This window comes from Suricata suricatta, chromosome 2 (genome assembly GCF_006229205.1).
Source record: "Suricata suricatta isolate VVHF042 chromosome 2, meerkat_22Aug2017_6uvM2_HiC, whole genome shotgun sequence".
NCBI lineage: Eukaryota > Metazoa > Chordata > Mammalia > Carnivora > Herpestidae > Suricata > Suricata suricatta.
In genome coordinates this window covers 179716408-179728201 of record NC_043701.1, presented here as the reverse complement: position 1 = coordinate 179728201, position 11794 = coordinate 179716408, and the positions used below count along the sequence as shown (strand labels likewise).

The 11794-nt window shown below is 48.5% G+C and overlaps 1 protein-coding gene across 2 annotated transcripts in view; it reads right to left on the bottom strand.

The window, feature by feature from the left end:
- Window positions 1-9299: 9299 nt before the first annotated feature.
- ABRAXAS2 (abraxas 2, BRISC complex subunit) overlaps window positions 9300-11794 on the bottom strand; it is a 29535-nt gene continuing 27040 nt past the window's right edge. Inside the window, exon 9 of one of the 2 annotated variants that reach the window (XM_029932761.1) lies at window positions 9300-11462. In XM_029932761.1, the coding sequence (XP_029788621.1) occupies window positions 10993-11462 (470 nt within the window). In that variant the 3' untranslated portion in view covers window positions 9300-10992. Of the gene's footprint in view, window positions 11544-11794 lie in introns of both variants that reach the window. The other variant, XM_029932760.1, reaches the window with a different exon arrangement.

Here is an 11794-nt window from a genome sequence, read left to right as displayed (position 1 = left end):
AAGCCGGGGCTGGATGGACAGGGCCGAGGGCCTTGCTGCTGGCAGAGCTGACGGCCTGGACAGGTGGGGTGGGGCGGGGGTGGGGAGAGATTGTGCCTCGCTCAGAAAGTGTGGACGATGCAGAGGTCATTCACGCAGAACAGCGCACCTGCAGACCTGACTGGAGGACCCCGATCAGTTTAAGCACCCCATGGAGGCCAGGACTGGTCTATTTCCTCTCCTTCCTCCTGCCCCCTAGTGAGTTTCTTACCTGTGGCCTTTTCTTTAACCCAAGACCAGTGTTCATCAAGATGTGCTCATTTCTTCTTGTTGACACAGCCTACAAGTGAACACATTCAAAGGGAAGAGTTTGCGGGCATCTGGGTGGTTTAGTCCCTTAAGCCTCTGACTCATCGCTTAGGTCATGATCTCCTGGTGCGTGAGATCAAGCCCCTTGTCAGGCTCTGCGCTGACAAAGGGGAGCCTGCTTGGGATTCTCTCCCTCTTTCTCTGCCCTTCCCTGCTCGCAGGCTCTCTTTCTCGCTCTCTCTCAAAATGAACTTTAAAAAAAGAGAAAGAGAGAGAAGAGTTTTACTACCCCGACTGGTCCAGGATGCTACAGGCTTTGCCAGTTGCTCCCAGGGAAGAACAGGCTATTAGAACAGGCTGGAGAAACCGGTGTCACGTGTAGGGCAGTGATCCTGTAGGCTCATACAAATGCCATTCGGATCCTCGAGTAAGGTTGAGACTAGGGGTAGCGTGATCAGCCATGTCCAAGGGTTTCCAGAATGTGGGAATTTCAGCACTAAAGCCAGGAGGTCCCTGGCAAACCAGGGTGAGTTGGTCACCCTCCTTAGTGGCTTCTCTGCAGGGAACTCACCTGTGTTTTCTGAATACTGAGGCTTCGCCACCCAAAGGCGCTTTGAGAACCTTTAAGCAGGGGGCGTTGACGGAGGCTTGGCATATGGGCTGTATGTGCCAGAAACACCCATGTGGTCAACACATGCACAGAATGCCCACGCGCTTGAGAGCTGGAAATCTCTGAGTCTCGGCACAGGTGCGGAAACAGGAGGAATAGGGAACATGGCCACCACTGAGCCCGAGGGGCTGGGGAGCGGTAGGCCGTGCGCCGTCTGAGACGGCCCATTGCTGAGGTCCCGCTCTGAGGGGCTCCAGGACATGCACGGGCCGTGGTGGAACGGAGACGAGGAGGAAGCCCTCGGGCAGAAGGAGGTCCCCGTCCCCCCAGGTGAGTGGAGGACGTTCCAGCTCTCCTGTCTGGAAGGGATCCTGCTGGGGTTTTGACCAGAAGAGGTGTAAGCTAGCATGAAATTCATCTAAATAAGCAGAGAGCAGTGGGAGGGGGAGGAGGGGGAGGGAGGGAAAGGAGAGAGAGGGGGAGGAGGGGGAGGGGGAGGAGGGGGAGGAGAGGGAGGAGGGGGAGGAGGACTTTACTGGCATAAGAAGCCCTGCTAGGCAGCGTGCATGACAGTCCCCAAGGCTCACTCTTGGGTCCTCCTGGGTCAGTCTCATGGCAACCCTGTGATGTAGGCTTGGCTGGGTATGAGCATCAACCCCGTGAAGGGATGAGTAACCTGAGGCTCAGAAGAGTGCATGGCTAAGTGATGGAACCCACACCCAGTAACCTGGTCCACGTGTGGTTATAGAGGCCTCCTCCCACCAAGACACGGTCTGCACTTTACTGCCTCAGGCTGAATGTCCCTGGTGGGGGGGCTCCTTACACGCCTACTCAACATAAAGGAGCACAAAGTAGCAGAAAAACAAAAGAAATATGATACATCTTTGAAAACCATAAGGTGGTGGGGCATCTGGGTGGCTCAGTCGGTTAAGCGCTGACTCTTGATTTCAGCTCAGGCCATCACCTTACGGTTTGCGGGGGGACCGAGCCCCGTGTCAGGCTCAGTGCTGACAGTGAGGAGCTGCTTGAGATTCTCTCTCCCCCTCTCTCTCTGCTCCTCCCCCTGCTCGTGCTCTCTCTCTCTCAAAAACAAACAAATAAACATTTTGAAAAACGCAACAACAATAAAGTGGCAATTCCTAGGGGAGGAAACCATTCAATAGTCCAATAAATTACATGAGAATATATTTGCTATGTTAACATAAAAGTAAATAAGCAGAGTAAACTTTGATGTGTTTTCATTGATTTCATCCTGAAACTTGGCCAACTGATGTTTGCAAAGCTTTGTGGATTTTAAGTAAAGAAAAATTAATAAAATTGAGCCAACTCATATGACATTTTAACAAAGTATTTGTAAGATAGTTGATGATAGAGCAATTGGTGGCATAAAAACTATAATAAAGGTAAGAAAAATTACAAATGCAGATGCATCAGTGGGTTGAGTAGAAACCAAGAGAGTCCTGTGTTCAGAGAAAGATTGTTGAGTATAAAAGTGGTTCCCTACTTCCTGAAACTGTGCGTCACTCTATGCGATTGATTTAAGGACAAAGTCATTTAGGGGTGCCTGGGGGGCTCAGTTGGTTAAGCATCTGACTTTGGCTCACGTCATGGTCTCATGGTTAGTGAATTCGAGCCCCACATCAGGAGTTGTGTGTGACAAATGTGTCTGACAGCTCAGAGCCTGGAACCTGCTTTGGATTCTGTGTCTCCCTCTCTTTCTACCCCAGCCCTGCTCATGCTGTCTGTCTGTCTGTCTGTCTGTCTCTAAACATTGAATTAAAAATAAATAAATAAATAATAAGGACAAAGTCATTGGAAAAATTTGATGCGATCCCTAAGTCAGATCATGGTCCAGACAGGGATGTCATTTAGCCAGCGATAGATGTCCTGGGCAAAAACTCACTCTGTTTCTAAACTTCAAAAAAATGACTTGGAAATTATTAGAATAATGTGATATATTACAGTATATACCCCTTCATTTTATCTATCTCTTTATGTATATATAAAAAATATCTTTATATATCTTGGGTTATTTCAAGAATGAAAGAAAATATATTAATGTTATTATCTCTGTATTGATTCATACTCCATATCGGCCATTGGATATTCTTACTATCATCCTGCCTGCGGGATAATGAAGTAGGAATTGTCATCAGCCATGTTTTATTTCTATTTGTCCCCAATTCTTCTTCATTATGTACGCTTTCAAACATACGAAAGAGAAGAAGGAATTGTACAACAAATACTCATATATATATATATATATACACCTGTCACCTAGATTCAGCGCTTCTTGACTTTTGCCATATTGCCTTTCTCAGTATATACGTGTTTTTCGAGCTGTTTGAATGTGCACTGCAGACCTCATGACTTTTCACCCCTAAACATTCTGCTTGTGTTTCCTAATAATCAGGAGGGTCTCTCACATAACCGCAGCGTGATTGCGGCAGCTGAGAAAACTCACAGCATCCTCATATCATCTAACCCGGTCCTCACTCAAAGGTCCCCAGATGTAAAGCTTTTTTCAAAGTCAAAGCCAATCCAGGTTGTTGTGTTTCTATGTTTTTTTTATTTTTTATTTTTATTTTTGAGAGACAGAGACAGTGCAAGCAGGGGAGGGGCAGAGAGAGAGGGAGACACAGAATCCAAAGCAGGGTCCAGACTTCCAGCTGTCAGCACAGACAGAGCCTGATGCGGGGCCCAAACCCACGAACCATGAGATCATGATGTGAGCCGAAGCCAGACGCTTAACCAACTGAGCCTCCCAGGAGCCCCTGCAGTGTTTCTAGAGAGGTCCTTCTGCCTTTTCTTTCCCCCATGACACTGACTTTCCAAGTACTTAGGTCATTTATGTTCCAGCGGCCCACGTTCTGGCTTCGTCTGATGGTTTCTTCAGGACACTGTTGACTTTGTCCCTGTGTGTTTCTTGGATACAGGAAGTTAGGCCCAAAGATGTGGCTGATGCAGGTTGGAAAGTCCGAACACTCCATAGGTGAAGTACATCTTGTCACAGGTGATAGTTGCCTCCTATCAGGGGGCCTGTGGTGTCATGGAGCTCCTGTTAGTGACACTGACCGCTTGCTGAGGGGGGACAGCGAGATCTCTCCACTGGAAACAGACATTTTTGAGACAACCAAGGCCCCTGGAGCAGCCACAAAGCACCAGATAACAGTAAGGAATTATTCATTTCATCAGGGTGACAATGGTGCGACTGTGTACGGAGATGTCCTTGTTTCTTAGACACACAGAAGTATTTAGGAGTAGGAAGATGGAGGAGATGTTGGGGACATGCTTTGAAAAAACAGAGCAAAGGAGGGGGGGGCAGGAGAAAAAAAACAAAGAAAAGAAAAGAAAGAACAGAGCAATAAAAAAAATTTTAAATTTACATCCAAGTTAGCATCTAGTGCAGTAACGATTTCAAGAGTCAAATCCAGTGATCCATCCCCGTGTGTAACACCCAGCGCTCATCCTCCTTAGTGCCCCATTGAGCCCATCCGCCACCCACAACCCCTCCAGCAACTCTCAGGTCTGTTCTCTGTATTTAAGAGTCTCTTATGTTTGTTCTCTGTATTTAAGAGTCTCTTCTGTTTTGTCCTACTCCTTGTTTTTATATTATTTTTGCTTCCCTTCCCCTATGTTCATCTGTTTTGTAGCTTAAATTCCACATATGAGTGAAATCATATGATATTTGTCTTTCTCTGACTAGTTTCACTTGGCATGATACTCTTCAGTTCCATCCAGGTTGTTGCAAATGGCAAGATTTCATTCTTTTTGATGGCCGAGTAATACTCCATGTATATATACCACATCTTCTTTCTTCATCCATCAGTCAGTCGAGGGACAAGAGCAATAATTTTTTTAAGTTTTTAATGTTTATTTTTGAGAGAGAAAGAGAGAGAGCGAGCAGGGGAGGGACAGAGAGAGAGGGAGACACAGAATCCGAAGCAGAGCCCGACGTGGGGCTGGAACTCACAAAGTGAGATCATGACCTGAGCCAATATTAGATGCTTAACCAACTGAGCCACCCCAGGTGCCCCAAGAGCAGTAAGTTTTTAAAGGAAAAGAGGAAGATTAAGCAAGGGCGTCACATAGTTGATAGTGCTGGAACCGGAAAAATCGCCATTCTTCACACTATTCTACTTACCTATCTTTGAAAACTTTCTTGCTAGAGAGAAAAAGAGCGAATGACCTCGAGATGGTGAAGTGCAACAGAGCCAGGCCCAGCGCCCCCAGCCTGCCGACGGCGACCTGCGTCATGGTGCCCGAGCGGCCGGCTCCGTGAAGCACAGGGAAACGTGGTCAGCGCTGCCTCGAAGGGCAACATCCCTTCTGTCAGCCTTAACTCTGTAAGATCCACTCACGCTTGTTTGCTTAACAGGGTCACAGATTATTTTCCAAAATGGCCAAAGGGTGACGCTGAAAACAATGGCCGCTCCCAGAGGGCAGGTTTTGTTGGAGGACGGACGGTACATATTCCTGGAGCACATTTCTGGTTCTAGTGAAATCCGGAGGCTGATCTGGGAGCCAACCCAGGCCTTGTGTTTGAGCGCAGTTAACAGAAACCCATTCTTTCTTTATTTTTATTTATTTATTTATTTATTTATTTATTTATTTATTTATTTATTTAAACTTTAATGTTTTATTTATTTTTGAGAAAGAGAGAGAGACAGAGCATGAGCAGGGGAGGAGCAGAGAGAGGGGGAGACACAGAATCCAAAGCAGGCTCCAGGCTCTGAGCTGTCAGCACAGAGCCCCACGTGGGACTCGAACCCACGAATGGTGAGATCGTGACCTGAGCCAAGTCAGACGTTAAGCAACTGAGCCACCCAGGTGACCCCCATTCTTTCTTTAAAAAAAAAGTTTACTATTTATTTTTGAGAAAGAGATAAAGTGTGCGAGTCATGGGGGCAGAGAGAGGTGGGGGGGGGAGACAGAGAATCCCAAGCAGTGCAGAGCTTGACTCGAACCCATGAACTGAGAGATCATGACCTGAGCCAAAATCAAGAGTCAGATGCCTAAATGACTGATCCACCCAGACACCCATTCTGACCTTGGAGGAAAACCCAACTCGTGAAAGAAATGATACTCACAAGACTGCTTTCCGGGCCCCTCCAGGTTTCTCCAGGGCCCGTTGCAACCCTCTTCAGAGACGGCCCTGGCCTCTTGGGCACCTTCCCTAGGAAAATCTGATCAGCTCTAAGATCATTGCTTCTGTGGTGCCTTACAGTTTACAAAGCTATTTTTATGTTTTTAGCAATTCCCTCAGCTACCCTCAAGCCCATTTTACAGATAATAGAGGTCTCGAGAGGCTAGGAGACGTCTTGAGACCACATGGCTAATACAGGGGGCAGTTGGTCCCCGGAACGGAAATCTCTTCATCCTCTACCTAGCCTTGACATGCACCTGAACCTTGCCTACCTGGCGCACCTGGTGGCCCCACCGGGCTTAGGTAGGAAACTTCATCAAGAGTGTTTTCAGGGGTGGATGGGTGCCTCAGTTGGTTAGGCATCTGACGTTAATTTTTGTTTGTTTAACATTTTTATTATTGAGAGACAGAGACAGAGCATGAGTATGGGAGGGGCAGAGACAGAGGGAGACACAGAATCTGAAGCAGGCTCCAGGCTCTGAGCTGTCAGCACAGAGCCTGATGCAGGGCTTGAACCCACGAACTGCGAGATCATGACCTGAGCCAAAATCATATGCTTAACTGACTGAGCCACCCAGGCGCCCCAAGAATCCGACTCTTGATTTCGGCTCAGGTCATGATCTCATGTTTTGAGATGGTTCGTGAGATTAAGCCTCATGTTGGGCTCTAGGCTGATGGTGTGGGACCTGCCTGGGATTCTCTCTCTCAAAACAAAAAAATAAATACTTAAAAAAAAGAGTGTTTTCAGTATGCATGCAGTTTAAAGAAGTCAAAATTTACCCTAGTGACCTCCTCAGAAGATGATTCTTTTCTTACTGCCTAATTCTTTAGGAGTAACTATGTCTGTGAGGCAGCTTTCTTTGGGTCCCCAGTCTTCCTGCCACAGGGCAGTGACACAGACTCACGGATGCCCTCTGTATGCCAAGCTCGTGCCGCTGCCAGGCATCCAGTCAGAGACGCCCGAGAACTTCCAGCTCCTGAGGGCGTCGCGTCCAACGGGGGTGTGGTGTGGACGTACTCACTGTCACTCCGGAGGCCGTGCTGAGTGCGGGGCACCCCCGTGCCCTGCGGGCATCTGAACCGTCCTCAGCACAAGGCTCCCAGGTGAGTCAGGGAGGTTTCCTGAAGGTGACGTTTGCTCTGAGCCTTAAACACTGAGTAGGATGGGGGCACCTGGGGACTCAGTCAGCTGACCGTCTGACTTCGACTCAGGTCATGATCCCACGGTCCGTGGGTTTGAGCCCTGCGCTGGGTTCTGTGCTGACAGCTCAGAGCTTGGAGCTGCTCCGGATTCTGTGTGTCCCTCTCTCTCTGCCCCTCCCCCACTTGTGTTCTGTCTCTGTCTCAAAAATAAATAAACCAAAAAAATAAAAAATAAAAGAACTCAAAGCCAACGAGGAGGAGTGTGGCAGACCGAGAAGGTGAAGAACTCTTGAAGGATTCAAGTGGATATCATCTCGTAACCTCCCACCTCACGTGTGGGCCAGGCATCCACCTCGACTTCCTGTTTCTAGAGAGCGCCTAGTTATGGTCTCCAAATCCCCCCTGCGCACCACACCCCGAAACGGTCTGCAAGGTCTTTGGGATGGTCCACCGTTTAGCGCCGTTAAACCACGGCTGCTTCTAATCAATCAAGACTAATGACTCGGGGCGCCTGGGGGGCTCAGCCGGGTAAGCATCTGACTTCGGCTCAGGTCATGGTAGCACAGTTCTGGGTTCGAGCCCCGCGTCGGGCTCTGTGCTGACGGCTCAGAGCCTGGAGCCTGCTTCCGATTCTGTGTCTCCCTCTCCCTCTGCCCCTCCCCTCCTCAGTCTCTGTCTAAAATAAACATTAACAAAAATACAAATAAGAATGGGAAAAAGTCACCTGTTGCCATGACCTCGGGACAACACTGTTAATACTGTGCTGACTACCCTCCCACATCATTTCGCACCAACAGCAGTGTGACATATTTTTCCCTTTAAAAATATGACCGTAACTGGGGCACCTGGGCGGCTCAGTCGGTTAAGTGTCTGACCTCAGCTCAGGTCATGATCTCACGGTTAGTGAGTTCAAGCCCCGCATCAGGGGAGCTTGAGCCCCACCTTGGGCTCCATACTACCAGCGTGGAGCCTGCCTGGGATTCTCTCTCCCTCCCTCTTTCTCTCTCAGAAAAAAGAAAAAGATGGATTCACAAGATTGTACATTTAAATCTCTCTGTTGGAGCACCTGGCTGGCTCCGTCAGGGGAGTGTGCGACTCTGGATCTTGGGGTCAAGAGTTCGAGCCCCACGTTGGGTGTAGAGATTATAAATAAACTTAAAAAAATCTCTTTATTAAAAGCAGTTATTGTTACTGCTCTACTTTGTCTGGAATATTAAAACATAAATCCTTAGGGTCTGAATTTTGGGGATGACATTTCTGTTTTTATGTTTTGGTCCTTTCCCAGAAAAGCCAATTCCAATATGTAACTAAGCATATCCAGACTTCTAAGTAAATTAAAATAATCTCATCTCCTTTTCTTTAAATAGTTGAAAGAGACATAGAGTAGAATCTTAAAGGGCTACAGTCCCCATTTAAAAATCCCACTGAAAATAGCCTCTTGCCTTGGATTCTGGAAGATACACATTGCTCACTGGGAAGGGCTCCCACACAATCCAGAAAGTGCTCCTAAGGCAGCAGGTTACCATCAGGTGGTCCTGGAACTCGTAAGCCTCTAGGAGCACCGACCTCTACCCCTCTACACACGCTTAGCTTGATCCCAGCAGGAGTGTCTTCAAACAAGACCAGTTCTCACGGGAAAAGTGCCTCTGGGGGACTCCTAAGATTCAGCGTTGAAATAAATGGATATTCCGTTCTCCTGATACCCAACACATGCTCCTTGAAATCAACAGGAACATTTTAGTAAACTGAGTTCCTGGATTTTTCACCAAAACCAGCCTTACCCAAGTTCTGAACGCAGGTGAGTTTTTGTGACCTTTAGAAAACCGCATTAAGACACACCTGGCGGCTCAGTTGGGTAAGCGTCCGACTCTTGATTTCGACTCAGGTCATATCTCCTGGTTCGTGAGCTTGAGTCCGTGTCAGGCTCTGCGCGGACAGTATGGAGCCTGCTTGGGTTCTCTCTCCCCCCTCTCTTTCTGCCCCTCCCCTGCTTGCATGTGCGCTCTATCTCAAAACAAATAAACAGTAAAGAAAATAGAAAACTGCATTAAGTTTCCTGAGTGAACCGAGGCAAGACCTGGGTGGGTGCCGAGACAGACATTACAACAATGGTACCATGATTAAATAAGTTTTTATTGTCACATTTAACTGCTTTGTCAGATATACATTGTAGGTTTCGGTATGGCATAAAAATAAAGATATTTTCCTGAATGTCAAAATCTGAACAGAGGAGATGGTTATGGCACTTAAAAAACTGAAATTCACACGGGTGCTGAAGCCGCGAGAAGGGAGCCGGCCACCAGAGCACACGTGCAGCGTCTCGGACCAAACGTCAGCGGCGTGAGGCCGGTGAGACCGGGCGCCCAGAGGGGACCTCTGAGGTCGGCAGTTGTCGCGTTTCGTCTTTCGGTCTGCACGGTGTGACTTAGCACTGGAGCCGAAGCTCAGGAAGTCGCTTCTCTTGACAAGACACACCTACTTCTCCAGAACCCGGATCTTAAGCCTCTTCTAACACCCTTCTTATTCTCACGGGTTTTGACTAGTTCACCTGAAAGGCAGTCGCGTCCCAAAGCATTAACTTCGTGGGCTGACCTCGTCATAGCGCGGGGTCTTGTCATTTCCAAACCAGGAGCCTAGCGCGCTCATGAATGTCTTTAGTGGTTTCACACATTCTGGGCAAAACCAGAAAACAAGCAGTAATTAAATAAAAAGGTAAGTGCATCCCAACAGAAAGTCTCTACACATTCCACAACTATCCTCCAAGGAGCAATTAAAAAAAAAAAAAGTAAGTATGGTTATTCAGATTTAAAATGAATCTTTATTCACCAAGATTCCCAAATGGTTTGTCAAATGTCTTTCCTCCACAAATAAAACTAACACTAGGATTTGTCAGAATTGCCAAATGGGCCATGTCCCTCACGTATGGACTCGGCGAACCGCACAGCGTCCGGAGCCTGCTCATCGTGAAACGCAGGGCTGCAGCGTTAGCTCCCTTCTGTTAATCGCTGCGGTGTGACCTTCAGGTGGAAGACTCCAGAACAGAGACCATAAATGTGGCTAGTGCAACAAAGCAGTCACTGTCATACCCCGAAAGAAAAATAAGTAATTTATTTTATGACATACTTATTTGGATGATTACTTACTGGTAATTAGTATCTCTACATTTTTTTTTTTAAAGGCAACCATTTTAAGTGACAACAGATATCAGGCGAGTAGAAAAGAGTTGAAACAAAGCCCTCTCTTTTGATCTCACAAAGTCATGCAGACAAGAGAAGGTCCATCCGATTTGTTCCAATCAGGCGTCTCGGAATTATCAAAATTTCTTTCTGGCAAAGATGAATTTGGCTCATCATAGAAAGAAGGTTCTTTGAAGGCTGCTGCTAAACTCACTTCCCTTTGAAAAAGTAAATTTCAAGGCATGATAGTGCAAGAGGTAAGTTTTTGATTTATAGAACATTTATAGACGAATTGTGCTCAGTCTCTAATTTTTCCAATTTGTTTTAAAGAACAGAAACTATGCTGATAAGTTTCCCTCCGCCTAAATTTACCAGTACGTCCACGAATCGCACCAGAATTAGGACAAGCTGATTATCTTAGTGACTCGGCCATGAACCCGCACACGGCACCTGCAGGCGGAGCCGGCGGACGTGAGGCCCCTGCCAGTCCCGCGCCCGGGGACCCTCCTGGCGGGCGCCCGGGGTTCCGAGAACGCAGTTCTCCCTCCACCCCCAGAGCGAGTCCTCAGAAGCCTCTCTCAATAAGCAGTGGAGAAGGACCACGCTCAGGGGAGAGTGTCCTTGCTGAGCTAAATCTGGGAGGTCTGAGTGCTCCTGGAGCCCCCGTCCGGATGCGTCAGGGCCCGAGAGTCCCTTGAATGTGAGCATTCGCTGTCGGAGGGCTCTGTGGGGTCAATCAGGTTCTCATAATCACTGTCATCGGACTCCTCGGCACTGTCTGCAGCCGCTCTTCGGGCAGGAGGAAGGTCTGTGTCCCTCCCGGGACAAGGCAGTCCGGCGCCGCGGGCGGCGTAACTCGAGGAGCCCACGGCCTGCGGCCGGGGCAGCAAGACACTGGTTTCCATGCGAGGATGGCTCAAAGTACTTTCTTGATTGTTTGGGTGAAAATCGGAATAAGGGGGAGGAGGATCGGAGGCGTCCGCGTCCACAAGTGTGCCTCCGCCTTGGGCTGCGAGCCCCGGGAGGAGCATCCGGGGGCTGAAGGCCGGCCCCGGGCTTTCGGCTGCCGCCTGCCTGCTGGCCATCGCCTGCTGCAGTCCTGGACCAAAACAAAGAGAGCTGTGACACCTTCCCGACGTTCTGCAGTGCCCGCGGGCGGTCTGCCCGTCCTGGAGGATGGCTACAAAGAAGCGAGACTGATTACCGCCCTTAAGGGTCTTACATGCGCGTGGTTCCTCGTCACTTACAAAACACGCTCCTGTAATTTATTTAAGCCTCATGAAACCCTTGTGAAGGGGGCGCCGGGGGGGCTCCGCTGACCGAGCGTCCGACTTCAGCTCAGGGCATGGTCTCGCAGTTTGTGAGTCCAAGCCCTGCAGGGGGCTCTGCACTGGTGGTGCGGAGCCTGCTTGGGATTCTGTCTCCTTTTCT